The sequence below is a fragment of the Rhododendron vialii genome, chromosome 8a (genome assembly GCF_030253575.1).
Source record: "Rhododendron vialii isolate Sample 1 chromosome 8a, ASM3025357v1".
Lineage (NCBI taxonomy): Eukaryota > Viridiplantae > Streptophyta > Magnoliopsida > Ericales > Ericaceae > Rhododendron > Rhododendron vialii.
In genome coordinates this window covers 14727507-14743778 of record NC_080564.1, presented here as the reverse complement: position 1 = coordinate 14743778, position 16272 = coordinate 14727507, and the positions used below count along the sequence as shown (strand labels likewise).

Genomic DNA, 16272 nt, shown 5'->3' with positions numbered 1-16272 from the left:
GAGTAAGTCATTTTTATCCAATTAATAAAACATATTTTTCTCATTTTTTACACAATCAAATACCAAAAATTAGATAAAATATTTTACTGAAAATTATTTTACGCCTAAACAAACGAAGCCTAAAGTGGATAAGTATCGATTTTGCGGTAAAATGATGGATCGGAGTAATTTGCTTTATTTGTGCCCACGGTTCAATTATTCAAGAACTAATAACCAAAGCTCTCCATTATGGCTATGATAATTACTCCTACATCTTAATCAGGAAACAACATTGATTAAAAAGTGGAGAGAGTCACAAAAAGTAGCGGTTTCTCCGGTGCAGAAAGGACGCACCAGTAAAAGCTGGTGCGGCGCCACGTGGCACGGGAACAAGCCGTTGGATGGACTATGCCCAAAGCCAACTGATCACCTCCGGATCAGAGATATCACCGGGAGAGACCGACATACAAATCAGAGTGTGTGTTTTCTTCTACCCAATTCATCACGAGAGAGAGAGAGAGAGAGAGAGAGAGAGAGATGGGCATATAGAATGAGAGGGGAGGAGTAAAAATAAAATTGTGTTGTGTGGTTGCAGCAGAGGGCAGAGGAGAGAGAGAGAGAGAGAGAGAGAGAGAGTAAGAGGAGAGAAGACTTTTGCTTGCTTTTGAGGGCGATGGCGGCGCGGCAGAGCTGTAATTCTTCGTCTTTAGTGCTTATTACTCCAACGCAGCAGCAAAGGAATTGAAGGAGATTGGATTCACGCTGTCCCCCAAAAATCTCCCACCCCCAACTATTTGTCTGTCCCGAGAAAAAAGCCTGCAACTACACTTGCCAAAACCAACAATTTGGCAGCAAACTCTCACAGGAATGGAGAGAGAGAGAGAAAGAGAGAGTTCACACACCAATACCCAAAAACGATGAGCAAATTCGAGAAAGAAACAAAAACCACGCACCCTCATTGAATTCCCCCCATCAAACCAAACGATCCAAGCCCAGCTAGCTACGGAATTGAATTCAACAAGTCCCATCCCATTTATTATTAATTTCAGCTCTGGGTACCAATTTAACCTAGCTAGGGATATAGCCAGCCCAGCAGTAGCTTTCTTTTCTTTTCTTCTTTTTTTCTTTTTCTGGGTAATGGATTATCAGCCACATGAATTGAGGCTAGCTTTAAAATGGCTGGGTTCTTCTCTCTAGGTGGAGGATCAAGAGGAACAACATCAACCACCACCACCCCGCAAAACCATCATCAAAGCAACGAAATCAACCCCGAGAGCTGGTTCCTTTATACCAGAAATAACAACAATACTCCTACTAATGAAGAAGATACTACTGCTAGTATTTCCTACAACAAGGGTTTCGAGCTATGGCAACATCAACACCACCACCACCACCACCACCACCACGAACAACAAGAAGAAGAACAAATTCATCGCCACCAGCACCCGACGTTGCACGATCTTTACTCTTCAGTGGCGGGTGGTGGTGGTGGTCTAGCTATGGAAGTGGGGCCGAGCCGGGGCGGGTTTGACATCGGAGACGATCAGAATTCCAGATCTGCTGCTGCAATCTTAATGATGAGATCAACTAGTGGTGCTAGTGGTGGGACAATTAGTTGCCAAGACTGCGGGAATCAAGCAAAGAAAGACTGTGTGCACATGAGGTGTAGGACTTGTTGCAAGAGCCGAGGGTTTCAGTGTCAAACTCATGTCAAGAGCACATGGGTTCCTGCTGCCAAAAGGCGAGAACGGCAACATCAACTCGCTTCTTTGCAGCAACAAGAACAAAATCAACATCAACATCAACATCAACAACTGCAGCAGGAGAGAGAGAATGCCAGCAAAAGGATGAGAGAGATTCCCGGCCCTAATTCCTCCCTCATCTGCACTCGCGTGGTACCCCACAACGCTTCAGGTAATAATAATTTCTTTCAAATTACTATTTGGGTTCACAAAAAAAGAGGGCAATGCTAAATTATTTCTGCTTCTTCTGTTGCTGGTTTTTTTCTTTGCAAAAAATTTTCTTCACATGTCCATGAGTCGCAGAAAGTATGAGAAATGATAGAGTGTTTTCTGTCCACGGTGATGCTCTAATACTATGTGGATGAGAGAGAGAGATTAGTAGCACAGTCACCATTGGAAAAAGAGAAAAGAAGAAATCTAATGCGTGTGATGAAATCGATATCCATGGAAAGGAAAAACCCATCAGCTTTTTCTTTGGTATTATTTATTCTTTTCCAGAAATACTACTGTTGTTTAGTAATCCTGACGAATGGATTGACAGGGAAGAAGCGACTAATTTTTTTATTTTATTTTTATTTTTTTTGTTCATCTGCTTTTTCTCTTTGTGCGTGTCCAAAAAACGCGTGTTTCGGCCTATACTACTACTGCTCCTGCTACTACAATACATACAACTACTAGTAGTCCTATACTTTTGTTTGCTACATCTATCTATCTATTTATTATTATTGTTATTATTATTATCTATTATATATTATAGTAGGAAGGACTCCTACTCTCAACAAGTCTAATGTTGGACTAGTATATACTTTTTCATCTCTTCTTTTCTTATCTCTTATCTTATATTAATAGGAGGGATGGAGGTGGGAAATTTCCCACCAGAAGTGAGTTCACCGGCGGTGTTTCGGTGTGTACGAGTTAGCTCCATTGGCGATGCTGAGGACCAGTACGCGTATCAGACGGCTGTGAACATCGGAGGACACGTGTTTAAGGGTATTCTGTTGGATCAAGGCCCCGAAAGCCAGTACCTGCCTGGGGAAAGCTCCTCTGGTACTGCACCCGGTGGACTTAATCTCATCGGAGCCGCCCACTCCGCCAACACAACCACCGCCGTGGGTTCCCCCGCGACCCCGTTTCTTGACCCCTCTCTTTTCCCGGCTCCCCTTTACACTTTCATGTCTGGTACGCAATTCTTCCCTCACCAAAGATCTTGATGATACCACACCCATCCCTCTCTCTCTCTCTCTCTCTCTCTCTCTCTCTCTCTCTCTCAGGCCCACTCACTCTAGTAGAAGGGAAAACAAGAGGAAATGAAAACTTATGTCGTTTGGTTGCTAGTGCAGTTTACAATGCAAATTGGAATGGATTATGTTTGTTCTCCCTTGTTAGAAAGACTCGATCTGTTGTGTAACGAAATTCCATTACGAGAAAATGCGTATTTTTTAGATTAAAAAATGAAGAAGACTTCAATGCATAGTTTTTGAAATTTAATCATGGCAATTTAAAAAAAAAAAAGACCAATCAAATCTTTGAAATGGTGTGATTTCTTTTTTTAAAAAAAAGTTATGCATTGAAGTGTTTTTTATTTTTTTATCTAAAAACTTAACGCAATTTTTCTGAATAGAGTATAACTATTGATTGTTATGGACCGACCGGGAGGAAAAATAACATTTTTGTTGGGCGTGAAGATGTGTTGTTAATCGATGATCGATCAGTTGTTGTTATTAGTAGTTTTATGCAAATTAATTAATTAATTCTGTTTTTGTTCTATTCTATAGCCGGGTTTGAATTAGTGTTGAAATTTGGATTGGCTTTTCCCCCATTTTCCCGTAAGCTTGCCGGTTTGAAATGGACTAGCAGTTCAATGAAGGACATTTTTTTCTTTCGGTCCAGCAATATATGCATGAATCTGAAATGTAGTATGATACATACCTCTACTATATGCTGTACATTGATTGAATCTGATGGCTTAGGTGGCACCAATCACGTCACTTGACACCCTCAACACACAAACAAAAGGTGTTTTAATACAAGTTATATTCGGTGGAGGATTTTAAAGAATATGTAGATGGGATTCGTAAATTGAAATTTTAATTAACTTTCGAGGTGTTTCTCATCCAATTTTCTGTTCTTTTTTCTGTCCTTTTGAGATGCACCTTGTGTTTCTCTTGTTTTATCCGTTGATGTAACCCTTCGAGCTTTTATAAAAGTTTTCGTTTGCCGAGAAATTAAAGACACACACACAAAAGGTGCATGCAACATGCCTAGTACATTGGACGAGATTTGTCTACATTTTGAGAGAGTTTTATGATATTATGAGTATAATAATTGAATATTGGGGAGAGTGTTGAGAGAGAGGATATTAAATATTCCTACTACACCTATTTTCCAATGAAATCTCTTACTCCTGCATAATGATGTTTTTGCGGTAATGATTTCATTTCAATTAAAAATTCATACTAGTGTTGCTTTACCATAGTATCATTTTTTGTGTTGATTTCGATCTGCATAAAAATTATATTAGGTTTGTATGTGCTCGTAGTTGCTGCAATCGCTCTGGAAATATCATTGGATGTTTCTTGGGTTCCGTCATGTGATGTTTCAATCTTTTTCACAACACATTCATGTGTGGTCCATTACTTAGTTATCGATTGCCGAGAGTGCTTGGATTCCATTAGGACACTGAACAAGTACGTTACGTGCTCCACTCTATATTGTTTTCAAGTGTGTATCTATGTATTTTGAATCATTCTACCACCACAAACACTTTGCACAAACAAATGAACAACACTCTCACTCATTCATGCGAGCGAGTGAGCGGGTACGTTGTGCATTTTATTTGTGCAAATGCGATTGTGGTTGTAGAGTTTTATTAATTTTTACTGACCTTGTTTGACGATATACGTAATAGTACGTATGTATGTACAACCAAAATTTAGCTTATCATATATGAGTGAGACCATGAATGCAAACAAATGCAATTGAATGGTCATGTCAAATTTGAATGACGCATGTGACTTGCATTTTGAAATAGGATCGAGGAAATGTTGCTCATAATTAAGCTCGATCTGCAATTATTATACGCTAGCTAGCGGAGGAAAGTAGTAGTAATTAGTAGTAAATACTTATTATGATCATCATAATTGACGACTCGACTCCCTTCATTATGCCATGCTATGCTATGCATTATTAGTAGTGTACTCGATCCATAGTACGTACTCTCCTCTCCAGTATACACAAGCTAGCTAAGCTAGGATGTGTTTGCCAGTTGGTGCAATATGGTTTAATTGGTTAATAATTCCTGCAAACAAAACACAAAAAGTATATATACTCACTCCATCAAGCTGTTATCCTTACTACTCCATTTTACCGTGCAATTTTCCCTGACGCATAACATGTTGCTCTCATCCTTTATAATCGACGAGATGGCTACTAGTTGTGAATTTCGCACTTCACAATGACTTTTGCCTCTCTTTTAGTATTTTTTTCCTTTGATTGACATGCCTACATATATGACTACGGGATTTTTTTTGTCCCAATTTTATTTGGTCGTTTGTTAGTAAACGGTGGGCTTAGATGTCCTTCAAGAATTAGAATTAGTTGAGGTGCGCGTAAACTAATATAAACGTCTTGAGATGTCCAAAAAATGGGAAGTTGTTTACTCTCCATGTGATTTCCACGATTTATTTTCGTCCTCCTGTCTTAAATACAGTAGATATAAGGAAATGGGAAAATATTTTCCAATAATTTTAATAAAGAAAAACTAGTCCGTAATTGTGGTTGTCGCATAAAACTATATATATATATATGTGTGTGTGTGTGTGTGTGTGTGTGTGTGTGTGTGTGTGAAATTGGAATACTACTATTAATTTGTGGTGTGATATATTGTGCTTTTTTACGTACACTCCTGGTACTATATATGCTGATCGATCCCATGCTTAATTTGGTGATCTCTCTCTCTCATTGGTAAAAACAACTTATTGCAGTAATTCAAATCTCCGTCTGTCATTGGATTACCTGGTGGCGATATTAGTGTACATTTTAGAAAGTTATTTTTGAGAATTGAAGTGGTAATGAGTGGAGAGAGATAGATAAAAAATTTTATTGAAAACTGTGCCGAGAGTTAAAAGTAACTATCTAAATGTTAAATCAAACGGAGTGATAAGTGTATTCTTCTTCATTTCAATTTTATTATTGTTTTTATTAAATACATATAAATTATCCTTGCATGACTCCAGTTAATACTGTTCCTATTTTACGGAGTAGTACATAGTATTAGTATTTATTTTTATACATGCCGATGAAATTAAAAGTTTGTCCGTTTGTTATTTAATTTTCAATACCGTTTGTTCCTGTTAAAATTTCGCTAGCATTAAAATCCGTTTCTTTTCTAAACTCCAATCCAGAAAGCCATACAGGAATATATTGATTTGGTCTCCTTCAATTTGTGAGGGGAAAATACAGTACAAGCTGTGGAAACATATCTCCTAGTTTTGCTATCTCCTCCTCCTCTTCCTTTGTTTTTTCTAGTGCAATTTCTTCAAAACTTCAAGATTCATACTCAGAGCCTGCTTGGATGGAGCCAAAAGGGGTGGGGAAAAATAAGAAGGGGTATATGGGAGGGCCCCATCCCTTTTCCCCCCATTTGGTATCCAAATTAATTCCCTGATAATTTTTTACCCGCTCCACGTTTTCCCCTCTTTTCCGGTTTATCCGGTATTATATTTGGGCTCTTCCTGGGGTCCATAAAATTAATCAAGCCGCGGAGGGTGTTTTATGGACGAAAATACCCCTCGTTATCTCCATTCACCATTCAACCAATTTTTACTCTTCATTCTACCCAAAATCACACTTTCCATTCAAACATATCCTAAGACTCTTTATTTGGAGCACTTAATTTTTTAATTATATTTTTTAATATATAGACGGCGTAAAGAGGTTGAAAAATAAGTGTTTCAAATTTCAATCCGTTTAAACCGGTGCGAAGATCTTAGTTTTCTGATCATTTTATCATAAATGGTTATAATTAAATTTTGACTCTAGGTCTCTCGTTGATTAGCCCTAAGAAAGTTATAGAATCAAATATCTCTTAGGATTAATCAACGAGAGCCCTAGAGTCAAAATTTAACTATGACCACTTAGGATAAAATGATCAGAAAACTAATATCTTCGCATCGGTTCAAACAGATTGAAATTTGGAACACTTAATTTTTCAATCTTTTTAGACAGTTTATATATTAAAAAATATGATTAAAAAATTAAGTATTCCAAATTTCAATCCGTTTGAACCGGTGGAAAGATTTTAGTTTTCTAATCATTTTATCCTAAACGGTCATAATTAAATTTTGACTCTATGACTTTTGTTGATTAGCCCCTAAGAGATATTTGATTCTATGACTTTCTTAGAGTTAATCAACGAGAGCTTTAGAGTCAAAATTTAATTGTGATCATTTAGGATAAAATGATCAGAAAACTAAAATCTTTCCACCGGTTCAAACGGATTGAAATTTGGAATACTTAATTTTTTTTAAAAAACCAAATTTTATAAAAAAAATGTTTAATAATAATATGAAATTCGTTAATTTGTTAGTAGAAATAAATATTACGACTTAAATTGTGAAATTGTGAAAGAATAATTAAATTTGCAATTACATATAAAACGTAATACATAATTAATTTAGGGACTGCACAAAGGCAAAAGTGTCATTTGACAGCTTAATCCATCTTCTCTAGTACCTCATCCAAACAACCTACTATTTAATCCCCTTCCATAAACATCACATCAATGTGGGTCATCCATTATTAACTAATACCCCCTACTATCTTATCTCCCCTTATTAAATAATACTCCCAATTTTTTTCCCGCATCCAAACGGGCCCTCAATGTTAGATTTCTTGGAGTGTTCCAATCTAGCTAAAATCAATTGGCCATAGGTGGATTAGCCTCTAGATTTTATTAACCAAACTTGGGTGACTTAGATGGATCCGAGGGTGTTGTAGTGCGTGCACCTCTGTGTAGTGCATGTGTAGGGCAGCACATAACCGTCGATTTCATCAATCAACGGTTTATATCAAAAATCAATTATGACCGGTAAACCGGTTATAATTAAAAATCATATCTCAACCATTCATTGTCAAGATCGATGACCCATGTGCGCCCTACAGGGGGCCTTGTAGGGCCTTGCACTACAGGATTTTCCAATCCGGCTTAGATGAGCAATGTAGGACAAGGCTAACACTTAACCTGACCAATTCAAATTTGGAAATGATAATTTATGGAACTGTATATTATGCATGTGCTAGCTAGCTGAGTTTATTGAAATACAATCAATTAGTAATATTAATGGTCCCTGAATATTACTCAGTAATTGCGTGTGTAGGTTAATTTGTGGATTGGCTTTATATTAATTGCAATTACTAAAACAATTAAGATGACAAAGTTAAGTTGTTGATTACCTTCTTAGTCTGGACGGGCATATCAAGAACTTGGCTGATCATTAGTACAACAAATTGCTCATATTAATTTGCGCATTTGTGCTAAAAATGAAAATAGCTAGCTAGCGGATGATTGCTAAATATAATTAAATAGCGGAATATCATTATTCATTATGTATAGGCATGACTGATTTGGTTCAAGTTAATTGAATTAGTAATGTGTTTCCATTCCAGGATAAGAGGAAGCTATAAGAAAGTGGACTCGTAGGAAGTGTTGTATCGATCGGCGATCAATATCGCATTATGCAGGCTAGCTATATGTATATACGTACTCATGGTTATTTTATGCATGTGAATAATGTTGATTGATTATTAATCTGTCTACATATGTGTATATTTTTATTTGGTTGCACTTAAGGGCTGTATCTATACACTATTCCCTGCCCAGTTCTCTGCCCAGTTCTGTAACTCAGTAGTATCGATACAGCCTATAATGGCGTATCAATACCACACTGCTAAGTCCAGCTCTGCCTTCAAGTTCCCCAAATTGGCTTCCAACGGCCCCGGACTTCACCCGATGCTTCGTTTCTTGATCATTGGGGATTGGTGGCATTCCGCCACTTGGCCTTGGATGCTCGGACACCCTCGGGGGTTGTTCTTGGCATCAAAACACGCCTTATTAGGACGTTAAACTTGAAACATACTCAAACGAACCTTACACACAAAATATCTATAAAAGCTAGATAAACGCAAGTAAATATGCTATAAAAGAGGACTAAGCGCCCCAAATATCTACAATATTGGGTCGCGTTCCAGATCGAGCCTGAAGTGTCAGCAAGGCTCGCATCGGTATGCCCTACCCGTACCTGTTAGGTTTGTTGTCGGTGCCGGTGCCTGATTATGATTTGGGTGTGCCAGCATTGAGCATATGATATATTCTCTACCCGCCAGATTACATCTTGTGCAGAGCGTGGGTTTGACTTGTGGATTCTTGTGGGATCCTCTATTACTAGATCGGAGACGGGTTCTAAGCCCTGTATTTGTACGGTCTGCTTTTGCAATAGTGCCTTTGAAGCCTCCTAGTGGATGTGCTCCATGTCTAGATATTGATAGTTTTGATTCACTCCTATTTTTTGTGATGTAATCTGTATGCCTTTGAGCTTCTCCATTTGCAATGGATTGACGTTTTCAAAAATTTAAAAAAAATAAAAAAATCAGGGTTTTAGTTACAGACCATGAGTGAACGTTCCTTGAGGTTATGTATGAACAGTAACCACCCCCCGAAGTTAATACTTTTCAGTTTTCAATGTAATCCTACATAGTATTAATTTTCAGAAAGGCAAAGTTAGCATTGGCACTTAGCGCGCGGAAATAATACTTTTAAATCTTTTGAGCGGACGATTAATAATTGACTTTGTTCATCTACTTTTTATTGCACGGTTTTGACAGATTAAAAGGCCAATCTCGAGAAATTAATGCTGATACTATGAAGTATGAATTAATCACTCGTGGTATTTCAGTGCAACAATAAACCACCATGAACAATATAAAAATTAATACAAAAGTAAAATTAATCCACGTATTTCATTTGCAGCCTGTTTGTTGACCTTATAGAGAGAGCATATATACTATCGGCCCGGATAATATATCCAAACTAGTATTTCTATATATTTGGTGTTGGCCACCTAGATATAGAAGACGGATATGCTATCCCCGAATTGTGTATCACCCAGCAGCGAAAAACCAACGGGGACTCACCGAAAAGGAAGAAACTTAAGAGGAGAGGAAGCGGGATGTTTGCAGAGGATCGGAAGGGGGGGGGGGGGGGGGGGGGGCCAGAGAGAGAGAGAGAGAGAGAGAGAGAGGTGGAGGAGGAGGGGAGGGAGAGAGACGGGAGAGTAGAGGACTACCACGCCCCGGATAATATATCCAAACTAGTATTTCTATATATTTGGTGTTGGCCACCTAGATATAGAAGAGGGATATGCTATCCCCGAATTGTGTATCACCCAGCAGCGAAAAACCAACGGGGACTCACCGAAAAGGAAGAAACTTAAGAAGAGAGGAAGCGGGATGTTTGCAGAGGATCGGAAGGGGGGGGGGGGGGGGGCGAGAGAGAGAGAGAGAGAGAGAGAGAGAGAGAGAGAGAGAGAGAGAGAGAGAGAGAGAGAGAGAGAGAGAGAGAGAGAGAGAGATGTGGAGGAGGAGGGGAGGGAGAGAGACGGGAGAGTAGAGGACTACCACGCCCCAGATAATATATCCAAACTAGTATTTCTATATATTTGGTGTTGGCCACCTAGATATAGAAGAGGGATATGCTATCCCCGAATTGTGTATCACCCAGCAGCGAAAAACCAACGGGAACTCACCGAAAAGGAAGAAACTTAAGAGGAGAGGAAGCGGGATGTTTGCAGAGGATCGGAAGGGGAGAGAGAGTGTTTGCAGAGGATCGGAAGGGGAGAGAGAGAGAGAGAGAGAGAGAGAGAGAGAGAGAGAGAGAGAGGAGGAGGAGGGGGGGGGGGGGGGGGACGGGAGAGTAGAGGACTACCCCCCCCCCCCCCCAACCCAAATCCAAGCCGTAAGCGTTTGGTACCCTTGTCATAAAATGACATTATTGACAAGGGTAATTAATCATAATATTTTTTACATTTTTTTATATCAATTTTATTAGTGTTTGCTTATATCTATTCTTTTTAACAGAAACAGGAGCTCTGCTGTCCACAAGGGACGGCATGGGTGCTGACCTCGTGCAACGATGCCATTCTCGTGTAATTAGGTAGTAAGCATTTGTATTCAACAATTTTCCCTTGAGCTAGCCCTCTTTGGTGCCAAATAAATGGGCATGATGATTGATTGATGTTTGGTGCCCTATTTGTATTTAAACCTCAAGTTATTCTAAAAATATTCTTTTTACGAGTTCTCATAAAAAGTTAGCTCAATTTGATATTCGTAAAAGGTTTTTCAGAATTCATACGGTCGGTTTTTCTCAATTCGTAACCCTTAAAGGATATCGGATTGAGCCAATTATTTTGGAGGAACCAATGGAAATATTTTGAAATTAATGAGCAGTTTGAATCATCTTTTTAGACCCAATCGAAATGAGCCCCACAAAAAAATCGATTAATAATCTAAAATTGAGTATTTGGTCACTCAATCTTAGATTATTGATTTATTGATCTTTTGTGGGCTCATTTTGGGTCCTACGAAAATGATTCAGATTGCTTATTATTCTTAAAGTAGTTTTAATCGGTTCCTACAAAAAATTAACTCAATCCGATATTGGTAAGGACTTTTTTAGAATTCGTAGACCCCCTAAGAATAACTTGCGATTTGAATCATTTCCTCGAGACTTGCAATACACTACAAGAAAATTTGCATTGGGTGACGAATGAATATCGTCACAAATTGCTTGTTTTTCGTCACAAATAATATAGGTGACGAAAAAAAATTTGTCGACTAAAGGTTGTCGAGGATTCCTACCTGGTGACGAAATCTATTTTTCGTCACCTATAGTGTCTTTTGATGACGAAATATTTCGTCATTAAAAAGTGAATAATTGGTGACGAAATTTTTTTCCTCACTTATTGTGTTTTTTGACGACGAAATTTTTTGTCATAAATTTATCCTTTTGGCAACGAAAAAATTCGTCACTGATGAGTCTCATCGGTGACGAAAATTTTCGTTGCAAAAGACATTTTCATATGGGAAAAAAATCCTTCTTTCTTGCTCTTGCTGGGTTTCGAACCCCGAGTCTCTTGAGATTTTCGCGCAAGCTCTAACCAACTGCACCACACACACTTTTCAATAAATATTTGAAATATCTAATATATAACATATATGTTTAACATAAAAATATATTTCAAATGTAATTTTGAACCTTTAAACATTAAAATTAGTAATTTTGATAAACATAAAAGTTGTAGGCAATTGAGTTATTGTTCAAACCCAATTTGAATTATCTCAATCGGAGTTTTTAGTAAAGAGTTATGTTCGAAATACATTTAGTGACAAAGCGCAATTCATACATTTCGTCACGAAAGGTACCCATTTGATGACGAAATATATTTTTCGTCACTAAAAGCGTTAAAATGGTGACGAAATTATTTTTCGTCACCAAAGTTAAGCATTTGGTGACAAAAAAAATATTTCGTTACTAAATTGGACTCATTTAGCGACGAAATTTTTTTTTTGTCACCAAATGATTATCTTTGGCGACAAAAAATAATTTCGTCACCTTTTTTTAAGCTTTTAGTGACGAAAAATGTATTTTGTCTCCAAATGGGTACTTTTGGTGACGAAAATATTTTTTTCGTCGCTAAACAGGTATATTTGATGACAAAATTATTTCGTCACGGAAGTTGTCAAAACGGTGACGAATTTATTTTTTCGTCGCCAAATATACTCATTTAGTGACAAAATTAAATTTCGTCACCATTTTTTCGTCACCAATTTTCATTTTTCTTGTAGTGATAAGTCCCACAAAATTATCAATATCAATCATCATGCCCATTTATTGGGCACCAAACAGGACTCAAGGGAAAACCGTTGTGTACATATGTTTACTGCCTAATCACATGAGAATGGCATCGTTGCACGGGGTCAGCACTCATACTGTCCCTTGTGGAGATAGCAGGCCCCCGCTTAATTCCATTTTTAACGTGCACCCTAGCGAGAATATTTGGAGCCAACATTGTACCAAGAAAAAATTGTTTCAAAAGAGTGAGAGACGAAGACATGCATATTCTTTCTGTTTTTGTTTTTTTATCAGTAAATTGAACCCATTCTTGTGTAATTTTTTCCAAATCTGATGAAAGACTCGTTCAGAAAATAGAAGACAACTTGTTCAATCATGCACGCCTTCACGGGATTGAAAAGCAATAATTACTCTTTGAAAATACTCCTACATGCATATTGCTGCTTCATAATTTGTCGATGGCCGGGGTTAAATTTTGAATTTTCATTTGATTGGGATGAAAGTTGTTTCCAAATCAACAAACAGAAAGCTGTGTCATGGATTGTCACCTGTTGCTTCCACTGCAACATACCACTCCAGTAAGTAGTAGTATTTTTTTTTTTAATTTGGCAATAGATCGAGTTCTCTTTCAAAACTACTTGGGGGCATTCTAGATTACCTTCTTATTTTTAATTTTTTTTTTCAATTTTCAAAATCAAATATAATAAAATTAAAAAATAATTATTTGATTTTTTTTTCCTTGTATAAAAGATATCAATGAGATCTATCAAATAAAATCCATATTGTTAGAAAAATTATTTACGTATACACATATTTTTTAAATTTTAAAATTACCTTTTAAAAAAAAAATACTTTTTGGGAAAATCAGAACACTTCTTTTTGGCTTGTTCTCTCCCCTGCAATTGTACTGTACGCACTACATTCCAAGACACAATGATGATGCGAATCTTATACTACTATTTCCACACGTAAAAAGCTTTTTATCTTTTCCGGCCGATTGCTCAGTAATTCCCTCGAGCAACAAAAACAGGCAGGCAGGAGCTCAAATGTAATGTAATGTAATGTGGGTTCTATTCCCAATCAAAATACTCCTCCACTACTACCACTATAGGGCGGACCTAGTACTTACCCAAATTTTGAAACACAATAGTACTACTATATATATGTATATATATACTGTTCTTTTGGGTCTCAAGATATATGCTCCGTATATAGTATGTTTGTAACAATTTTGTCAGGTGCTTGGACAAAATCTACTCTCTCCGTCCCAATTTAATGGTTCTTTTTGAGAGTTTATGTTATTTTTTAATTTATTATATCTTTTAATTTATAATGTTTTATGTGATTTCGAAAACATTGTACTACCTCCGTCCCAATTTAGTTGTCACTTATGGGAGTTCGTGCCACTTTTCAATTGATTATATCTTGTAATTTATAATGTTTTAGGTGATTTTGAAAATATTATATTATAGAACAAATCGAGATCTATCAAACAAGATCTATATTGGATATAAAATTCATTACCAATTTAAAGATATAACTAGTTTTTTTATCCAGTTAGAATAGAACTGGGACAAATAAATTGGAACGGAGGGAGTATTAAAGAACTAATCGAGATCTATATTCGATATGAAATTCATTATGAATTTAAAAATATAGCAAGTTTTTTAGTCGATTAGAATAGAACGAGAGACAATTAAATCCGGACGAAAGGAGTATAAAGTTTGACTACAACGGGCCAATCATATGGAGTAGTTTTGAATGTTGGAAAAATCTATCATCAACCCAAAGGGCGTAGAATAGTGGGGTGTATGCGCCCACTTTGCAAGCTGTTTTTTGTGAGATCCAATGCGATGATATCACCAACTGAACTGATTGAATTTTTTGGGCTAGATGACAATATTAACCCCCATATCACTTCTCTCACGCTAACCACTTTTCAAGGAAAAAAAAAACCCTAAGATCAAAATTGCAACTCACTTGCAAATTCATCGCCGGCTGAAAAATTCCAGCAATTCCGTGACAGTAAATTTCATCCGTGTATTGATTCCAAGTCAAATGAATAACAGAATCTCTAAAACCCCTCTTCCTTATCTCTTTCTGTGTGTGTGCTTGCTGAAATTTCGCATTCTTGAGTTTCTGAACTTCAATGGCGGAGGTTGAAGACAACAATATTGAAGAGAGAAAATAGCGCATGTCTCATCCTTGGGATGAAAATCGAACTATACGAATTTGCCCAATATTTCCTCAACTTCTGCCTTCTCCATTGAAGAACAAGTCTTTGAGCTTTCTTCAAATATGGGAGGGATTTTGCTGCCATAATTGGTTGCTGAGATTTTCTTTTGCCTTCTAAAAAACAATGCTAGTAGCAGGAGAGAGAAGGTTAAAATTGTCATGTCCGAAGAGGATGAGAGAACAGTACGGAGGTTTAAAAGCTGAAGACAAAGAAAGAGTGACACGTGATGGTTACTTAATTCAAGGCACTTTATTTTATTTTATTGACAGTGATAATGTCAAAACTGTTTTTATTGGTGTCAAAATTTCAGCACATAACGCTTTGTTTGGATGAGTTTTTGAAAATTTTTGAGTTTGATTTTTGAGTAATGAGTGGAGAGAAAAATTAGGATAATAATTAGATATATGAATATTGAGTGGAGAGAGATAGAAAGAAAAATGAGAATAATAATTGAAGAGTGAAGAAATAAAAGAGTAATAATTTGAAGCAGGGTTAATGAGAGTTTTTTGAGTTCAATTTTTTTTTTTCAAATTAACATCCAAACAAAGCATGAAAGTCTTGTACATACACATAGTACAAATCTTTTGTGCACTAAAATTTTGACACCAATAAAAACAGTTTTGACATTATCTGTTTCCAATCAAAATACTCCTCCACTACTACTACTACCAGTAGGGCGGACCTAGCTTGTACTTACCCAAATTTTAGTGAGACTCCGTTCCGGAACTAAAAATAAGTCCTTATTTTTTAAGAAGGTAATTTTAAGCTCAAAAATTTGAATTTATTAAAATCTAAAAATATGCAATACGGATCTTATTTGGAAGATCTCGATTTTATACGATACAAAAAAAATTTGAAATTTTATTTTTCATTTACTTTATTTTTGAGTTTGAAAATGTAAAATAAGCTGCTTATTTTTTAAAAAGGTTTCTGAAACGGAGCCTGAAAACACAATACTACTACTACTACTACTCTCTCTCTCTCTCTCTCTCTCTATATATATATATATATATATATATATATATATATACACACACACACACACACACACACACTAGCGTATGCCCGTGCCTGAAGGTACAGCTCGAACAGTTAGCACACGGAAACAAATACTGAACTCGTGTGCAATATACGGCTCAAACAATCACAACACACAAATTAATACTGAACTTGCGTGCAATATACCAACCCGTGTCCAAAACAAATTCTACTATGCTACAAACAATAACGCAATATATCCATTGATAAACATCATAATCTTAATGAAACGGAAATGGGTAGCAAATATACAAAAAATAATGGAAGAACTCATCTCGGTGGTTTTGATGAAGTAGATTTTGGTGGTATTGAACTTCTCAAGAGAGATAGAGTAGGGGAGAGGTAGAGAAAGTAAAGAAGAAGAATATGAA

At 36.8% G+C, this 16272-nt stretch overlaps 1 protein-coding gene across 1 annotated transcript; it reads left to right on the top strand.

Moving 5' to 3' along the window:
• The first annotated feature begins 443 nt into the window (after positions 1-443).
• Positions 444-3150, top strand: LOC131336163 (protein EXPRESSION OF TERPENOIDS 1-like). The gene is made up of 2 exons (XM_058371890.1): positions 444-1893; positions 2571-3150. Exons 1-2 carry the CDS (start codon positions 1155-1157, stop codon positions 2930-2932), a joined length of 1101 nt encoding a protein of 366 aa, XP_058227873.1. The 5' UTR covers positions 444-1154; the 3' UTR covers positions 2933-3150.
• Positions 3151-16272: the final 13122 nt, after the last annotated feature.

Coding starts and splice junctions, on each gene's coding strand:
- LOC131336163 (XM_058371890.1), top strand. CDS start 1,155: ATGGCTGGGTTCTTCTCTCTAGGTGGAGGATCAAGAGGAACAACATCA. Junction 1,894..2,570: donor GGTACCCCACAACGCTTCAG/GTAATAATAATT, acceptor TTATATTAATAG/GAGGGATGGAGGTGGGAAAT.